The sequence below is a fragment of the Gekko japonicus genome, unplaced genomic scaffold (genome assembly GCF_001447785.1).
Source record: "Gekko japonicus isolate JY-2015 unplaced genomic scaffold, Gekko_japonicus_V1.1 scaffold132, whole genome shotgun sequence".
Lineage (NCBI taxonomy): Eukaryota > Metazoa > Chordata > Lepidosauria > Squamata > Gekkonidae > Gekko > Gekko japonicus.
In genome coordinates, this window is record NW_015173677.1 from 674,770 (window position 1) to 691,251 (window position 16,482).

Consider the following 16,482-nt stretch of genomic DNA (forward strand, 5'->3'; position numbering starts at 1 on the left):
GCATGACTAAACACCAAGGCGCACGGAACGCTGTTACCTTCCCACCGAAGTGGTACCTATTTATCTACTTGCAATTTCTTGCTTTCAAACTGCTGGAACTAGAGACGGGAGCTCACTCCATCATGCGGCAACTCGGGTCTTGAACTGCTGAACTACTGACCTTCCACAGCCTGCAGTTCCAGCGTCTTAACCACTTGAGTCACCGCAGTCCCTTTACGTACATTACTGAACAGCTTTTCAGTAGCTCTAAAGTAAATTGAAGTCATCCACAATTACGAGCATTTAACAGTGATGGTCCCCAGTTTTTCTTTTACAACAGAGTAGGGCTAGTGTAACCCCTAGCTAGGAATGCAATGAGCCAGGAAGAGTTGGAGCCTTTAGATGTAGAGGGGTGCAGAATGTGTGGAAAGCAGAAGAGGGAAGCAAGACTGCCCTGCTGGGGAGCTTGAATTGTAATAACAGGCTCTTAACATCTTGTTTAAGGTCACTAGGATTTGGGTACAGAAACTGTTAAGGGAGGGAGGCTTTTGTTCTAAATGGTAAATTATTGTTTTGGAGCTGTGTTATCTGACGGGGAATGGGACCCTCATCTTTGAAGCCGGTGCACAGGGTGTTCAGCCAGAGACTTCTTGCGCCACCAAGAAGAAAGAGATGGGCTTTGGGGCTGGCAAGCTGTGAAGGAGGGAAAAGTCAATTGTTTGGACTTTAAAAGAGAATTCTTCTGTTGTGTTACGCAGTTCTATGTTTTTGTTACATGATATAATGTTAAGTGAAAAGTAAAATTGTTATATTCTCTTTTAATTATTTCAAGATTCATTCCAAGTTCTGCCCCACAGAATCCAAAAACTGAGGTTATACTAGTATGTGAACAACTGATGGTTAGCACACTGACACTAGATCACATAGGGCTGCCAGCCTCCAAGTGGTGGCTGGAGGTCTCCCACTATTACAACTGATCTCCAGGCAACAGAAATCAAGTCACCTGGGGGAAATGACCACTTTGGAAAGTGGACTTTAGGGCATTATATCCACTTGAATTCCTTCCTTTCCCCAAACCCCACCCCCCTCAGGGTCCACCCCAAAAATCTGGCAACCCTAGGCAATCAGGAATCTGGCAAAAAGCTGAACAAAAGCCACCGGCATCCTCCCTCCAGCAAATACAAGCCACAGAAAAGAGCATAGACATCTGTTAGGAAGACCAAATGCCCAGCATTTTCTCCAAACATCAGGCAATCAGGATACCGCTTAAAAAACCAAAAGCAGGCCATAGAAACAAACAAATGACTCCTGAACATTCCCATCGTTCTGTAGACTATTTATTTTCTAAACTTTTTTCTGGAGTATATGGTAAGCCGCTTTGAGAGTCCTGAAGTGGGGTATAAAACCAACTCTCTCTGTCTCACGTTGGTGCACGCAAGATATCCCTGTAGCTACATGTTTAACATGTTTAACTCTCTCTGTCTCACGTTGGTGCACGCAAGATATCCCTGTAGCTACATGTTTAACAGTCTTAGCCCTATCTTCCAACCTAACTGGAGTAGAGGAAAATAATGTAGAATGCTGGGCGGGGGGAAGTAATAGTGGGGCAAAAACGAATTAAATGAATAATGTAAGGTCACCAAGAGAACAGGACTCAGCTTTTTGGAATACCTTTTCTTTTCAACTGCTCAGCCTACCTTATAGGGTTATTGTGTGGGCACGAAGAAGAGCCACGAAACAGGTTCGTAATACACTACCCATTACGATGGGACTTCTGTTCCTTTAAAAGGGAAAGGAAGGCGCTCACTGCTCAGTCTCCCAGCGTGTGGAATCTGCTGATCGTTTCTAGGTAAACTTAGAACATGGCGATTGAAACTAATAGTGTGAGCTGAGTTTTTTTTTTGGGGGGGGAGAACTTGGGGCAAGTTCAAAGGGGACCGCGGGGGGGATACAAAGGAATGCTTAATACTTGTTTGTTCTCCCCCCGCCAGTTTAGTCGTTAATAGAAAGCTTCCTTCTTCGACCGCTGTTGAGTGTCAGCTGCCTCTTTTCTGTATTATTTCGAAGGGCATGAATATGCGGAATGTTAGTCTCTCTTTCTGCAATCGGTGAGTTCTAGAGGGCTGTGAGTGATACGAAAGTATTTCACGACAGCGCTTAGTGTCGTGAAAGCGACCGTTCTGTTTGTTTTGAGTGCTCGGATCTTTTATAAAGGCAATTGTTGCGATCTGCCTGCAGGGAAAATCCGGGAGGGAGTTGTCACTCTAGCGTCCATGTTTTTTTTAACGTTACTCACCTGTGAACTCTCTTTTATCGTGTCTATCAGTTAATTTCAAAACAAAAACCGTAGGAGGTTTAATAGTCTGGAGGGGGTTGCTTAAAAACGATGAACAGCATCCCTTCAAGAGAAATCTTAAAGTTCAGATAAAACCTTTTTTCGCCCCGTCCACAACAATGAAAAAGATTAAAAATGTGTCCCAAATTTTAGAGGGGTGCCTAATGTGAGGTTTTTGTGCCCTGTCAGCTTAAGCTAAATCAATGTGATGACCATGATTTAAATCCAGTTGTTTGACCAAGCTTTATTAGGTTTGTTAGCTTTGTGAAAAACTGCTTGGTGCTTAAACTAAAGCAGTTGTGAGTTATGATGTCTTAAATCTCTAAACTGTTGGCTCAGGCTTAGCTCTGGTAAACAATGCCTTAATAACAAATTGTGACTGACACTAATTGACGCTTCCTTTTTACAGGACTGGGGCATCTTGGCTTTCAGTGTACACACATTGCTGTATTAGTCTGCTGGACACTGATGTGGGCAGCAGGGCTGCCAAACTTTCACTTTGTAATGTAAGAACTCTTTTATTATATGATGACGTCCCGGGACTATATTAACACAGGGGTCCCAGGATTACAATAGGATTGCCATTTTCCCCCCTGCCGAGCTCCTGTGACTTTAAAAGCAGTGTGAAAGCAAGGAAAGTCTTCCTCTACTGTCTGTCTCTTCCTTTCATTCTGTGATCACATGTTGAATTTCTGCCTTTCATTGGGCAGTTGAAGACATGAGAGCCCTGCTTGGGGGCGGGGAGTGGTAATCTTAGATTATTGATTGCATTAAGTAGTATTGTAATATTCTCTTCCGCATTGAAATTGCAAAGGTATGAGTGCATATTCTCTACCGGGTAGTTTGTATAGTTCCTAGCACAAACTTTTTGTCTTTGAAGTTCATGATTTTTTAAAAATTAAACATCCTGCACCCAAATGCATGGGGGGGGGGCTTTGTTTTAAATTGTGTGTTTAATACTGCAGTGTGAGTTGCTTTAATATATCAAAATCACTGCTCAGCCATGAAACTCTTATAATAGCCTTTCAGCTTTGGCCTCCAAAGAAAGCCTAGGAGAGAAATTTATATCAGTGCACTAAAGCAGATGGAGCTAGAAAAGCCCTTAATCAGATTCCAATTAATTACGAAGTTCCTGGTAATGAAATGATCACAGTTGTTACACACCAGGAGAAAAGAGCAAGCCATCTTATCAAATTATGTGTACTTGCAGGTTGATGTCAGCATATTTATGAACATGTATCTTGCCTCCGTGGAGCTGCGGTGGCTCAAGTGGTTAAGACGCTGAACTGCAGGCTGTGGAAGGTCGGTAGTTCAGCAGTTCGAGACCCGAGTGTGCCGCATAACGGAGTGAGCTCCCGTCTCTGGTTCCAGCTCCTGCCAACCTAGCAGTTCGAAAGCAAGAAATTGCAAGTAGATAAATAGGTACCACTTCAGGGGGAAGGTAACAGCGTTCCGTGCGCCTTGGTGTTCAGTCATGCCGGCCACATGACCACAGAAATGTCTTCGGACAGTGCTGGCTCTTCGGCTTTGAAACGGAGATGAGCACTGCAACCCTAGAGTTGGATTCGACTGGCTTTCGAGCAAGGGAACCTTTACCTTTATCTTGCCTCCATCCTGCTACTGGGTGAATTAAATTAGGATGCACCCATCTGATTAAAATACTTTTATAAGGATTCTTTGGAAGTGATTACTTTCTGAAATGTTCACACACAGTTCATGTATGGGAAATAATTATCTTCTTCCAAATAACATGAATTAGGTCTACTGAAGTCAGAATGGGGAGGTATCTAACCATTTATCCTGTGTTTATAATCATAATTCTATGGAAGTTTTCATTGGTAGCACTTCAGTCCATTCACTACAAATAATTGTCAGGGAGAGGTTGTTCTTGGGAATTGAACAAAGTTTGAGTCCAGTGGCACCTTTAAGACCAACACAGTTTTATTTAAGATATGAGCTTTCATGTGCATGCACACTTCCTCAGTTACAATGAAATGGAATTTACCAGTCCACACATATAAGGCAGAGATTGAACAGCAAATTAGCATACAACATTATGAAGATGTTTTAACAGATGCAAACAGGAATAACAAGCTAAGTTTATAAGGTCACCATTGTTTGGATTTAATTCCAGGGAAAGACAGTAAAGCAAATAAATATGTAAAAATTGGAGATAGACATGTAAATGTATCATTCTTAATTACTCTTAGCACTCCACAATTAACTGAGACCTTGTTACTCTCCATCGGTCTCCTCTCAAGCATGGAGGTAACTAATAGCATCTTTTTCTTTGAGGTGGGGAGATTTGTAATGCATTGTTGTGTCTCCTCTGTTACCAGACCAGAGAAATACATTCCAGTATACCATTCTAATATTCATTGCATCACATTACGATCACTATTCTAATCTACTATTCGAAATAAGAAATATACTAACATAAAGAGGATGTACAACCCTTCTTGGTGAGAATACAGATATAATGACTGAATCAATTTAGCGTACGTAGTGAGATAAGAAACCAATTATCCATGTTAAGTCCGGGGGGGGGGAGTGTTTTGAGTACTGTAATAACTTGTATTTCAACAATTTCCTTTTCTAGTTTTTTCTGAAGTTCCTTTGCAATAAAGCAGCTACTTTGAGGTCACCCACTGAATGTCCTGGAAGGTTGAAGTGTCCTCCTACAAGTTTCCCAGTCTTGTGATTCTTGATGTCAGATTTGCGTCCATTTATCCTTTGGAGTAGGGTTTGACCTGTTTGCCCTATGTAGAGATGTGAAGGGCATTGTTTGCCTTTAATGGCATATACAATTTTAGAAGATGAGCATGTGAGTAAGCCTGAGGTGGTGAAATTGACGTTGTTGGAAGCTAGAAAAGCCTGCGGCTATCCCAAGTCTCTGGTTGGGGACATGCCTTTTCACCTTGCTTTCCAAGGATGCCAATTTCAACCAAAATATCCACTGTCTGCCACCAATGACTCTTAGAAGAACCTCTGCCAGACAGAGTCATACATTTAACACTGTGTAGCTGCGTTGCACTTCAGATGCCTCGCCGAATTGCTGCTACCTTTCTACATGCAAGTGCGAGGTGACCCATCACAACTTTGTACTATAGAGCTATTGTGCTCCAGAAATGGAGAGCTCCTCTCCTGCCCCTCCCCAGAACTACATTTCAGAAAACTATAGGCTGAATAGGTGTGGTGAGTTTCCAGAGATGAGTCTTGCACAGTTCAAAATATTTTTAAAAAATCAATAAGTGAATAAAGGAATGCACATGCTCCGTTCAAGGTTCTGAGCTTAGCAAGGGGACAAAGAAAAGGAGAAAACACACAGACCTATTTCTCTTCTCTAGGTACTTCTTTACTGATGTTTGATTTAGGACAGCAAGCTTTCAGTGACGTTGCAGTAAGCTAAGGTTCATCATTACTGTAGATCTCAGGATTGGGACTCCTTTCCATTGCTCCCTGCCTAGTGGACTGGGTGAAGTCCCTAGGTTGAAAGGTTAGTCCATCATGGCCTATGCACATCTGAAGATGGAAGAAGACCACTGTCCCCAGTGTACAGAATTTTTATAACCCCTCCTCCCCCTCCCCCGCTTTGGAATGGGCTTCCTGTCCAAAGGGCATAGTCTTCTCAGCTTCATGTCTCTAGATGTGACTTACTAGCAGCTAATGAGGTTGTAATCCATTAGTGTAATTAAGGGCTTGAGTGCTCTGTGCTGGGAGCCTGATGGCTCCTATCTCCCAACTCCTCTCCCTTATACCAGCCATCTTTCTGCAGCACAACTCCTATTCAGGGACAGATCAGTCACAATAATTGAAAAATTGGGGTGAATTCGTAGGTGGCGGATGTTTCTCCACCATCCTCCTGTTCAGTTAGTTGATTAGATTGCAACTATGTCTTGATAATAATTTATTGTGTGTGTGTGTGTGTTTTGTTATAGGATCATGGGAAATCTTCTGCACGGTGTCCCACACCGGACAGCATGGTGATTTATCTTTGAACTTGTCTAGAGATGACCTGAAGTGAAAATCTGTTTGTCAGAATAATGTGGGCTACCAAAAGTATATACAGATTGCAACGACAACAGGTTCGCCTGAAGGAGGCTGGACTATATAGCACTTCGTTTCTTAAACTCCAGCAGTTTGGGGCTAATGCTGATAGTTGTTACACTTTACAAACTATCCGTGTCTTAACGACATGCAATGTAAGTATGAATTCACTTCTGTATGGTTGTGTGTACTATTTTTCCTCCAAGAGAATAGAAATTACCATTTAATTAGTGTCGCATTACAGTTTCACTTGTGTATCATGGGGCCTTATAAATCTGACTTTTGAAGAAGATGTATACACGAAGGTCTGCTTCTTTCTTTACATATTATCACATGTGAAATACAGTTTTGTAGAGGGAGAAAAATGGTCACTTATTAAGAGAGCACATTTAGAAGAATGAACAGATCAGGAAACTCATTTTCTTCCAGGTATGTGGCAGGTCAGGCAAACGCAAACCCTTTAAGAAGGTGTTGAGACATTTGATATGTGGCAGAAAACTAGGATTAATAGGGGAGAAAATCAGTGGGAACAGCAGCAGCATTTTGGACAGTTGTCCTTGAAGCTGGTACATCATTTTCTCAGTGTGAAAACCATCACATAGCTATTCAAACAAGTTGAGAAGGTTAACCAGTTTTACGTCTGTGCATATCTTTGGGCAACAAAAATTTTGATTTGGCAAGATATTTTCCTGGAACAAATTGTTATGGAGGGTGAATGATTGACTTCAGGGCTGCTTATTGTACAGTGTGAGCCTAACCGGATTCCTCTATCCTGAGAGGTCATTAGCAGGGCTGGTGAGGCTGCCTGGTATGCCCCTGTTAGATTCTGATGCACATTTCTTGTTGGGGTTTACCTTCTTCTGCTTACTCTGTTACAGTGGGATAGTTGGTAAGTAGGAATTAAAGTAGGAATAGACTATGCACATCGAGGTGAAAGTAAGTCCCACTCAGTTTAGCAGCACTAGCTTCCAAGGAAACATGTATAATTGGGCATTCATGTTGTCATTTTAAGCTTAATTAAGGGGGAAATAAGCAAATATATGGGACCAGTCTGGGTAGGACTAGGCTGCTAGAATACAAGTATGTACAAAATATGCAACACAAGAGTGGTAATATACTGTTTTCTAATTCTGGCACATGGTCCAAAAAATGCAGTTTTGCAGCTAAAGACAAAGAAAAATAGAAACTCTGTATTTCCTTAAATTATTCCTATTCTTCTCCTGTTTTTTTCTGCAGTACAGCATAATTGATAGAGTAAATAGTGTAATCAGTAATAAAATCAAACAATTAAAAACTAGTTAGTAGAAAAGTTAGAATGCAAAATATAGACATCCTACAGTTAAGGCACCCAATGGTTGATTTCTACTGGAACATGTATACTTATGGTGGAGGTGATTTTCCCTAACTCCTCTTTCAAATAGCAGACACCTTCATCATGTCCACTGATGTTTCTAGGGTTTTCTTGAGCCATAGGAGTAGTACCTCAGTGTGTGTGGGTGGTACAGTGGAATTAAGAGTAGAAAAATTCTGAACGTGGAGTTCCACTCACAGATTGTACGATGCAACGCATAATTAGTAAAAAACCAGTTCTATAATAGAACAGAGAACAAATCTATAATCATATAAAAGGGTGTACATTAATAGCAGCATGTTTAGAATTTGAAATCTATAAACCAGCCACATTTCCCCCAAAACATTCGTTTTAGTCATTTTTTTAAAAAATCCTTCTTTGTTATTCTAAAAATATTAATATTCTAACTGTATGAGTAGGTTTCCCACGTTCAAAATACATGGTTGATAATGGACATCCCAACAGCTGTCAACAGAAGGAGAAGCAATACAGTTTTTGGAAGAGCACCATGTGGTAGAAGGCAATATGAGATGGAAGGTATTATTTATTGTTAATTCTATTTTAAATATGTCTCTTCTGCAGTCACAGTTGTTTTTGGGGCTCTGAAGGTGGTTTTCAGTAGAATGTTAAAATGCTGTTATAGTCAATCAAGCAGCAAAGTAAAATAATCAAAAAGCACCAACAAAAACATGATTTTAAAACTGTGGAATTTTACAATGTGAATATAAAACTCTTATAATATAAAGCACTAAACTTAATTAAGCAGCAAGAACAATACAAGCTGGTAACAAAATAAACTTACATGATCTCTTAAAACCAGCCAATCTAACAAGCACGAAGATTAAAACCAAGCAACAAAACGTATGGCAAAATGAATTAACATTTGATAACAAACTTCACAATATGTTAGCAGCAGGGCTGAAAGTTTGACAGCCTGTTCATGTTTTTGATTGTGCAGAGAAGTTGGTTGCACATACACATACTGTTGTGTCGTGGCTTCCCTCTTTCTATTCGGTACTTCAGTGCCATCCTAAGTGGAGTTAAACCCTTCTCAATCCATCAAAGTCACTGGGCTTGGAGGGGTATAACGTTGCTTAAGGTGATGCTGTAAGTTACAGTGAATGACCTGCAGATGTGAGGAGTCTCCCTCTGTGCCTTGTGGCTGCCAGAGCCTATGTTTGTTAATCGAAAAAGCTGGTGAACTGTCTAAATCAGAAATAATTGAAGCATGCATATTCTGACAGTGCTTTGCCGTGCCTATCCTCTCCCTGTAAACCATTTTCTGTCCCAAGGAAATCAATCAACTTATAAAACTGGTTGTGTCTTCACAAAGGAGTGCAGGTCTCTTCCCCTTTCCTGGGTCTACTCTAGACTCACTGCCACCACCAGAAGTTCTCGTGGATCAGCAGGGATCCATATTTATTTGAACTTCCGGTCTCTCCCCTTATGACCTCCTCAAATGACTCAAATATGGGAGAGTGAGCAACATTTTTAGCTCCACCCACCCATTTTGGAGCTGTCCCTTCAGCACCAACTATAAAGAAAAACATGTCCAAGCAGCTTTAGGCGATATGGGTGAGGCTTTTTGACATGTCTGGCCCTGTAAACCCAAGCTCACAGATTTAATAAAACTTTATTAATGAAATAAATCCTAATCTTTTGGAAACTATGGACTGGTAGAAGTAAGGCAAAGTACAAACGAACATAAAGGTAGTTGCTGGCTCATATTTACTTACAAAGCTTATATCCTACTTAAGAATGGGTCCAAGACTGAGGTTATTAGAGATCTAGACAGAGCTGTAAGAACCTGTCCCCACTACCAGAATCTTGGATACTAAACCCCCCACCCCCCACCCCCATATTTGATTTTTGGACTTCTTTCCTAGTTTGTGAGTTCCCAGCCTGGGCAAATCAGAACTTGGTGTGCAGGTACAAATTTTCCCTCTAAGATGGCTATTGACCAATAACTTCCAAAGTATAGATTAAAGAAGTTTTGCTTCACAGAAGAGTGAGAGACTAGTAATAATTTGTTAGGGAAATGGACAGCCTATCCCAAATGGTAACATTTGGCCAGGGCCCAGTGCATCCATCACCATTAAAATGTCATACATACACACACACACACACACACTCCCTTTGTGGAATGTAACTTGGGTATCCTGTTTCCCAGTTCCAAGAGATAACCCTGTATGAACCCTAAAAGCACATTTATGCTTTCACAGTGGTAGGCTCCTTCCTCCAAAAGAGTTAACTAAGATTTTTCACCCAGTGGACTGAATGTAAAATTTGTTCATGCCATGGTCAATTTCATCTTCAGTATATTGGGGAGCACTCTTTCTGATCTTTCCTAAATCCTATTTCTGGCTTTGGATACTGACTAATCTCTACACTAGTGTAACTTTAAAAAAGTGTGCCGATGCTGGGAAGTTGTAACCGCAGTGCTGGCACAGAAATGGGCCAAGAGATTCAACACTGTTATGTTTTGTTTGTTTGTTTTTAAATTTAGAACTCCACTTCTTCAATTGCTTTTTTTATGTTGAAGTCCAGAGAACCACTCTCAGTAGGTTTATAATCAGTGCTTACAGTTCTAATATATCACTGGGCTGAGAATTCAGGGCTTTGAAGGAAAGCTACTGGCAGTCTCTTACACTTTCTCCACAACTTTTAGCCATTCCTTTTATATTCTCTGATCAGTATTTTGGAATTCCTGGAAACATTTTTTCCAGTGCTAGAAGATGTTATTTTACTGAATCAGTTTCTTCTAAAAAAACAATAGCAATACTTAGAATTTGTATAGCATTTTTCAGTGTTAAGAATGTTGAACATACATGTCTAGGACTGGGGGAACCCCGAGATTAAACAGGATAGTATGGTGGTGATAAGAGAGGTTGCTGCCTGTGGCTGCCCTCCTTTAAAGGGATGCCGCCACCCAGGGGTCTTTTCATAGCATATGGTATGCTAATGGGCTACTAGGCTATTAGCATATGCCATGCCCCCTGACATCACCGGAAGTGATGTCAGAAGGGGAAGCAAAAGGGGGGGAGGCATCATCAAAAGCCTCCCCTTCCCTTCCCCAGCTGGCCTGCGAGAGGAAAGAGAGAGAGTGGAGAGAAGGAAAGAGGGAAAGAAAGAGAAGGAAAGAAGGAAGGAAAGAGGGAAAGAAAGAGAAGGAAAGAAGGAAGAAGAGAATGAAAGAAGGTGGTAAAGAAAGAGAGAGAAGGGAAGAAGGAGGAAAAGAGGAAAAGGAGCGAAGGAAAGAAGGAAATGAAAGAGAGAAGGAAAGGAGGAAAAGAGAGGAAGGAAGAGAAGCAAAAGAGGGAAAGAAAAGGAAAGGAGGGAAAGATGGCAAAGAGATGGAGGGAGGGAGGCTCTCCCACCACCCCCCCATCAAGCCCCTGCCACCCCCACGGATCCCTTACTTACCGTTTCGGCGTGGGCCCAGGGGACCCGGCTGCGGGGCTCTCTGGGTTCCCCCAGCCCCAGTGCTTTGGTGTGAGCCCGGGAGACCCGGCTGCGGGGTTCTTCAGGCCTCCCCCTGGCCCCAGCGCTCTGGCGCGGGCCTGGGAAACCAGGCTGCGGGGCTCTCCGGGCTTCCCCTGGCCCCAGCGCAGGCCCAGGGGACCCGGCTGCGGGGATCTCTGGGCTTCCCCTGGCCCCAGCGCTCCTGCGCGGGCCCAGGAGACCCGACTGCGGGGCTCTCCGGGCTTCCCCTGGCCCCAGCACTTCTGCGCGGGCCCTTGGGACCCAGCGACGAGGCTCTATGGGCCTGCCCCTGGCCCCAGAGCTTCGGCGTGGGCCCAGGGGACCCAGCAGCGGGGCTCTTTGGGCCTTGCCCCAGTGCTTCAGCGTGGGCTCAAGGGACCCAGCAGCGGGGCTCTTCGGGCCTCCCCCCGGCCCCAGCACTTCAGTGCAGGGAGATGGGGGTGGGGCTTGCTGCGCTGGCTCCTGGGCTCCCGGAGTGGTGCTCCAGCACGCTCCGGTCCCAAAAGACCCCTGCCGCCACCCTCCTAACCGAAGAGCTAAACTCCAGAGCAGCTTGGGGGATGGAATGAAATAGTGAGGAAAGCTGAGTTGTCACAGTGCCTTTAAAAGTGGACAAGATGCAGGCTGATGACGCACCAGGCCCTCTTTCTTAGCTGTGATGGACATTCTCTGTGAGTGGAGGAACCAGGTGATGACTTTTCCCCCTCTCTGTTCTGTGGCTGTCGTTGGCCCCGACAGAGGAAATGCGGGGAGGACTAGCCGTTGAAGAGTGGGCCATTACTACCTGCCCTCACAATACGTCATCCTCTTATAGTTCTTGCAAGGGTCCTGTTAGGTGAATATTATTATTCCTACAGGGCAGGTATGTGTGTGTAGTCTGGTAATGTACTCTGCTGAGTTTATGACTCATGTGAGCTCCAAACAGGGCCTTCCTGATTCATAGGTCAGTCTTTTAGCCACAATGCTGTGCTATAATCTGATATGAAGCTCAAGCTACATTCTTTTGGTTTAACTGGTTGTCAGGCAGTGTTTCCGACTACCTAGCACAGGTAATAAGAAAAATGATTGGGGGTAGCAGTTTACCTTCCAAGTCCCAAAATATAGAAGAATTTATTCTAACCAAACCCACAAGTTAATAGGGGATACCTCTGCTCATACCTTTCTAGGACAGTCAGTTCCTATTGGACTTAAATAGGGCTCCATGTAGTGAAGATTTTCTGCTTTTACCCTACCATAACATCTAGAAATTATCATTACAAAATCTAAAAGAAGATGGCATTTTAAAGTTTCTGGATCCTGCAGAAAATGCTATGTTACATATTTTTTTGCAAATTTCAGTAGTCTCTTATGATAGATGGATATTTATTGTTATGGTCAGTGACCACTGTAGTTAAATGATTTACAATATCTCCATTATGCAATCAAAAATGATCCCATAAAAATCAAAAAAAATAAAAAGGAAAAATACTCATACATTTTCAAATAGTAAAACCCTATATGTAAAACTAACACAGTTTAATAGAATATGATGATGTAACTACTTCCCCAATGAAGCACGGGTAGATTTTGCTGTTGAGCAGAATTTAGCTACCTTCTCTGTAATCTGATGGTATTTATCTGCTAGGAGGACAATAAGATAAGATTCTTCATTCTTCCTGGAAAGTTTTGTTGAATAGGAACTATCTGAGCACAGATTGCCCTGACTTCCTTCTTAGGAAAGTTTTTTTTTCACTAGATGAAATAACAGTTCTCACTGCCTTGGGAAACTCTAATTAGCCCCAGTTGAAGACAAATATTCCATAAACAGGGGTCAAGTGATCTTTGACCTTTCCCATTTCAAAATGTTTGGTCTGAGTTATTGTTTGTCTGCACTTGTTGCCATTCTGGTAACTAAATAAAAATCCTTTTGAAGATGGATATTTCCTTCTCATGGGTAGTCCAAGCAAATGAAATTAGATCTGATAATTGTGGTTTAGATTTATTTATTTATTTATTGCTTGCTCATCCTCTCCTTTCATCTGTCATCTAGCCATAATTTAATCAATAAACACTGCAGGAAATAGATTTTGAAGCATTCCTTGGGGCAGACGTTGGACAGAGTTTAGCTTTACCGTGTATTGTTTACCTAGGTATTTAACTTCCGTTTGCTAAGCAATGAAAAGAAGCTGTTACCTGAAGCATACTTACTAGGAAAAAAGCTGCATTAAAAAGCTGAGACTTGTTTCCAAGTTGGTGTAAAAATCACCAAGTAGGTAAAAAAAAATCTACAGAGATCACAAGGCACCATGGGAAATAACGGTTTTGGGTTTCCGTGACGGGTTTTTTTCATGATTCCACCCTCATGATTCTCTGGAATAAATTTCTAAGTTTATTCTGTGGATTTATTTATTTACTTCATTTGTACTCTGCCTTTCTCCCCAGGGGGGACCCGGTGTGATTTACATCGCTGTCCTTTTCCTCTTACTTGTATACTTTCACTGTCCATATGTCACCACTGTGTACCTTCCTGCAGCTGTAAAAAGCGGTAGCTGGGATAAGGCTGTAGCGCTCTTTTACATCATAAACAAGGACAGGACAGGTGCTTTATGTAGCCATATTACAGTGCTTTCAGGTGCATGCTGATACACTCCAAGCCAGGAGTACTGTTGCCATCAATCCTCCCGTTTTGGCAGGTCAACCTCCTCTTTGATGTGGACCAGCATCTTTCTGCTAGCAACAAAGTTTCTACCCTTTAAGCTAGAAATCTCCTCACATTTACTGAGGTTTATGACACCTCCAGGAACACATCAGCCTTGCCCAGTATCTAGCTATTTGATCATTTTCAAGGCTTCTCTGTAATAAACCAGAGCTCCTAGCCATGAAAGATTTCTACTATGCTACTCCTCTGCCTTCGTTATGTACCCTTTTTCTTAAGGGGTTCTTTGGTCAGATTGATCTAGTGTTGGTTTCTACCTAAACCCCAGCTCAGTGAGGTCATCAATCCTGCTTCCATATAACCTCCTCTCTTTTTCCCTTTAAAAAAACGCTTCCAGAGCCCTGAACCTCGTTTCTTTTCTCCTTCAGCCAGTGTAGTGGTGTCTGCAAGCTCCTGTTACCCCACCCTCTTTCTAAACCCTAAAGAAAAAGAATCTTGTTTTTAACTTGAGTATTAACTAGCTCTGTAACTAGAGCTAGAATCTGTCCCCAGAGTTTGCTTTGATTGACTCTGAGTCAGTTGCTTTGAGGCATATATTCAGTAGACATAAAAATGTCTTTACTTATCTTCCCAATTGCATTTCTTTGGATTATTTACAGCCTGGATACCCAAACTTTTGCCTTGGGAACTGGAGTTTTGCCTAGACTACACAGATGATATAAAGCGGGAACCGTAGCAATCTTTTGTTCTTCCTCTTTGGTCTTTTGCACCATTTTGAATGGAAAACATTGCATAGCGTGTGGCTTTTTGTAATATTTGGTTCTTAATGCAGGAATTCTAGCGCTGGTTGTTATTTTTGTATGCTTGATATTATTTTGACTTCTTGAGTTCCCTCATTCTTCTGAGCGGCTGAATGGCTGCTTGAGTTATTCTGCTCAATAAACTTTGTTTCTGATTTTACTCTGTCCAGATTATCAAGATTCCTGCCAAGTTAGTACAGAAGCTTTGGGACTTCATTAGTAAATCTCTATAGCTGTTGCATCTCTTGCTGCCCGGATTGGGAGTGCTTCTTTAAACTGGGTGTATAATTTAAGGCAGCAGGTTCTTTAGGCTAGGAGTAAGAGATGGCAGGAGAAGCCTTTCTCCTTACACTCAGGATATTGTATTGTGTATTTGGACCAAGTGGATAAGAAGACCATGTGACAGAAAACAGGAGAAAAAAGATAAAGGGGAAAAGGGAGAGATTCTGGGTCTGGTTGTCTGTGCAGAAGTTAAGCAGGCTTAGGACCAGCTCCTCTTCTGTAGTTCTGGTGTTACTGCCACCACCTATCTGAATGAGTATGGGGAGCTTCCTGATCTCCCTGAGGGAAACCACGTCTCTCTGGTATTGTGTGAAAGTTCATGGGAAGGGGGGAGTCACAGTACCTCAGCAAGAGAAGATTCAGTTATAAATAGTTTATTTTTAAGCACACAGGAAAAAACACATAATAATAGTGTGCCATCAGGCCCCCTCACGGGGTTCTCAAGACAAGAGACGGGCAGAAGTGGTTTTCTATTGCCTTCCTCTGCATTGCAGCCCAGGCCTTTCTTGGTAGTCTCCCATCCAAGAACTAACTGTGGCTGACCCTGCTTAGTTTCCAAGATTTGATGAGATCAGGCTAGGCTGGGCTGTCAGGCTGCTGACTGTTTTGGGATGGAAAATGTAGAACCCTTAAAGTACAGTTTCTGGATAGCTTAACACTTATAAGTAGCCCTTACATAGGGGTGGGCTAGGCAGACCATCCAGACATCCAGGTGTTGACAGCTGATTGCCAAAAGGCTGACTGACAGAACTTAGGTTGACTGACCGACCCTCCCCCATATCATCTTTCTGGGAAAGATCCCAGTCCTGGGAAAGTTCCCTCCCCCATATCATCTTTCTGGGAAATGAGGGGTTCATCTTGAACCAGTTAGGATGCCTGGAGCTCATTTAAATATTCCATCCAAAAAATACTTGTCTGGTAAACCATTTCCCAGGTTCATGTGTGTTTTACATCTGAGAAATCTAGGGATAACAGCAAAGCGTATGGGTTGCATCTAAGGGAAGATGTTAAAAGTGTCATATTGGAAGAAATTTGTTGAATAGGCTAGGATTTCTGCACAAAACTGGTCTTTCACAACAACAGTGTTCATGATATGCCTAGGTAAAGGAGTCTCCTCGACCATGCACACTACCAGTATGGATGTACTAACATAATGACTGAAGCAGTTCAGTGAATCTTGCAGACAGAGCAGTCTGTAACTTTAAAAAAACCCCGCATTCTAACTACCCTCCTGTTTTTTCATTTGCCTGTATAATATTTCTTTTATCTGACTGCATGACGTAATTGGCTGTAGCCTGATTGAGGGCCATATGAAATTTTAATTCCTTCCTGTGATATTTCTGCTGTCTTTCTTTCTTTCTTTTTTAAAGTAGGTCTCTCAGGAACTCTCTTTTGTCTTGTATTATTTTCCCCTCCATCTATATAAAATATTCACATTCTGCAATTTCTTCTGGCTTACATATTGCTTTACTTACTTGTAACATGGTTAATTTGGTCTGCAGTCTGCCGAAAAAAGTGCCTGTTAATTTATAATCTGCTTTTTGCCTTGAGTGATGATGGTGTTGTACTA

At 42.2% G+C, this 16,482-nt stretch overlaps 1 protein-coding gene across 3 annotated transcripts in view; it reads left to right on the top strand.

Annotated features, from left to right (window-relative positions):
• The first annotated feature begins 1,806 nt into the window (after window positions 1–1,806).
• Window positions 1,807–16,482, top strand: part of PNPLA4 (patatin like phospholipase domain containing 4) — a 34,575-nt gene continuing 19,899 nt past the window's right edge. Inside the window, exons 1-5 of one of the 3 annotated variants that reach the window (XM_015422966.1) lie at window positions 1,807–1,862; window positions 1,971–2,087; window positions 2,724–2,820; window positions 6,253–6,516; window positions 8,132–8,249. In XM_015422966.1, coding sequence (XP_015278452.1) covers window positions 6,358–6,516; window positions 8,132–8,249 — 277 coding nt within the window. In that variant the 5' untranslated portion in view covers window positions 1,807–1,862; window positions 1,971–2,087; window positions 2,724–2,820; window positions 6,253–6,357. Of the gene's footprint in view, window positions 1,863–1,936; window positions 2,088–2,723; window positions 2,821–6,252; window positions 6,517–8,131; window positions 8,250–16,482 lie in introns of those variants that run through there. The other 2 variants (XM_015422968.1, XM_015422967.1) reach the window with 2 other exon arrangements.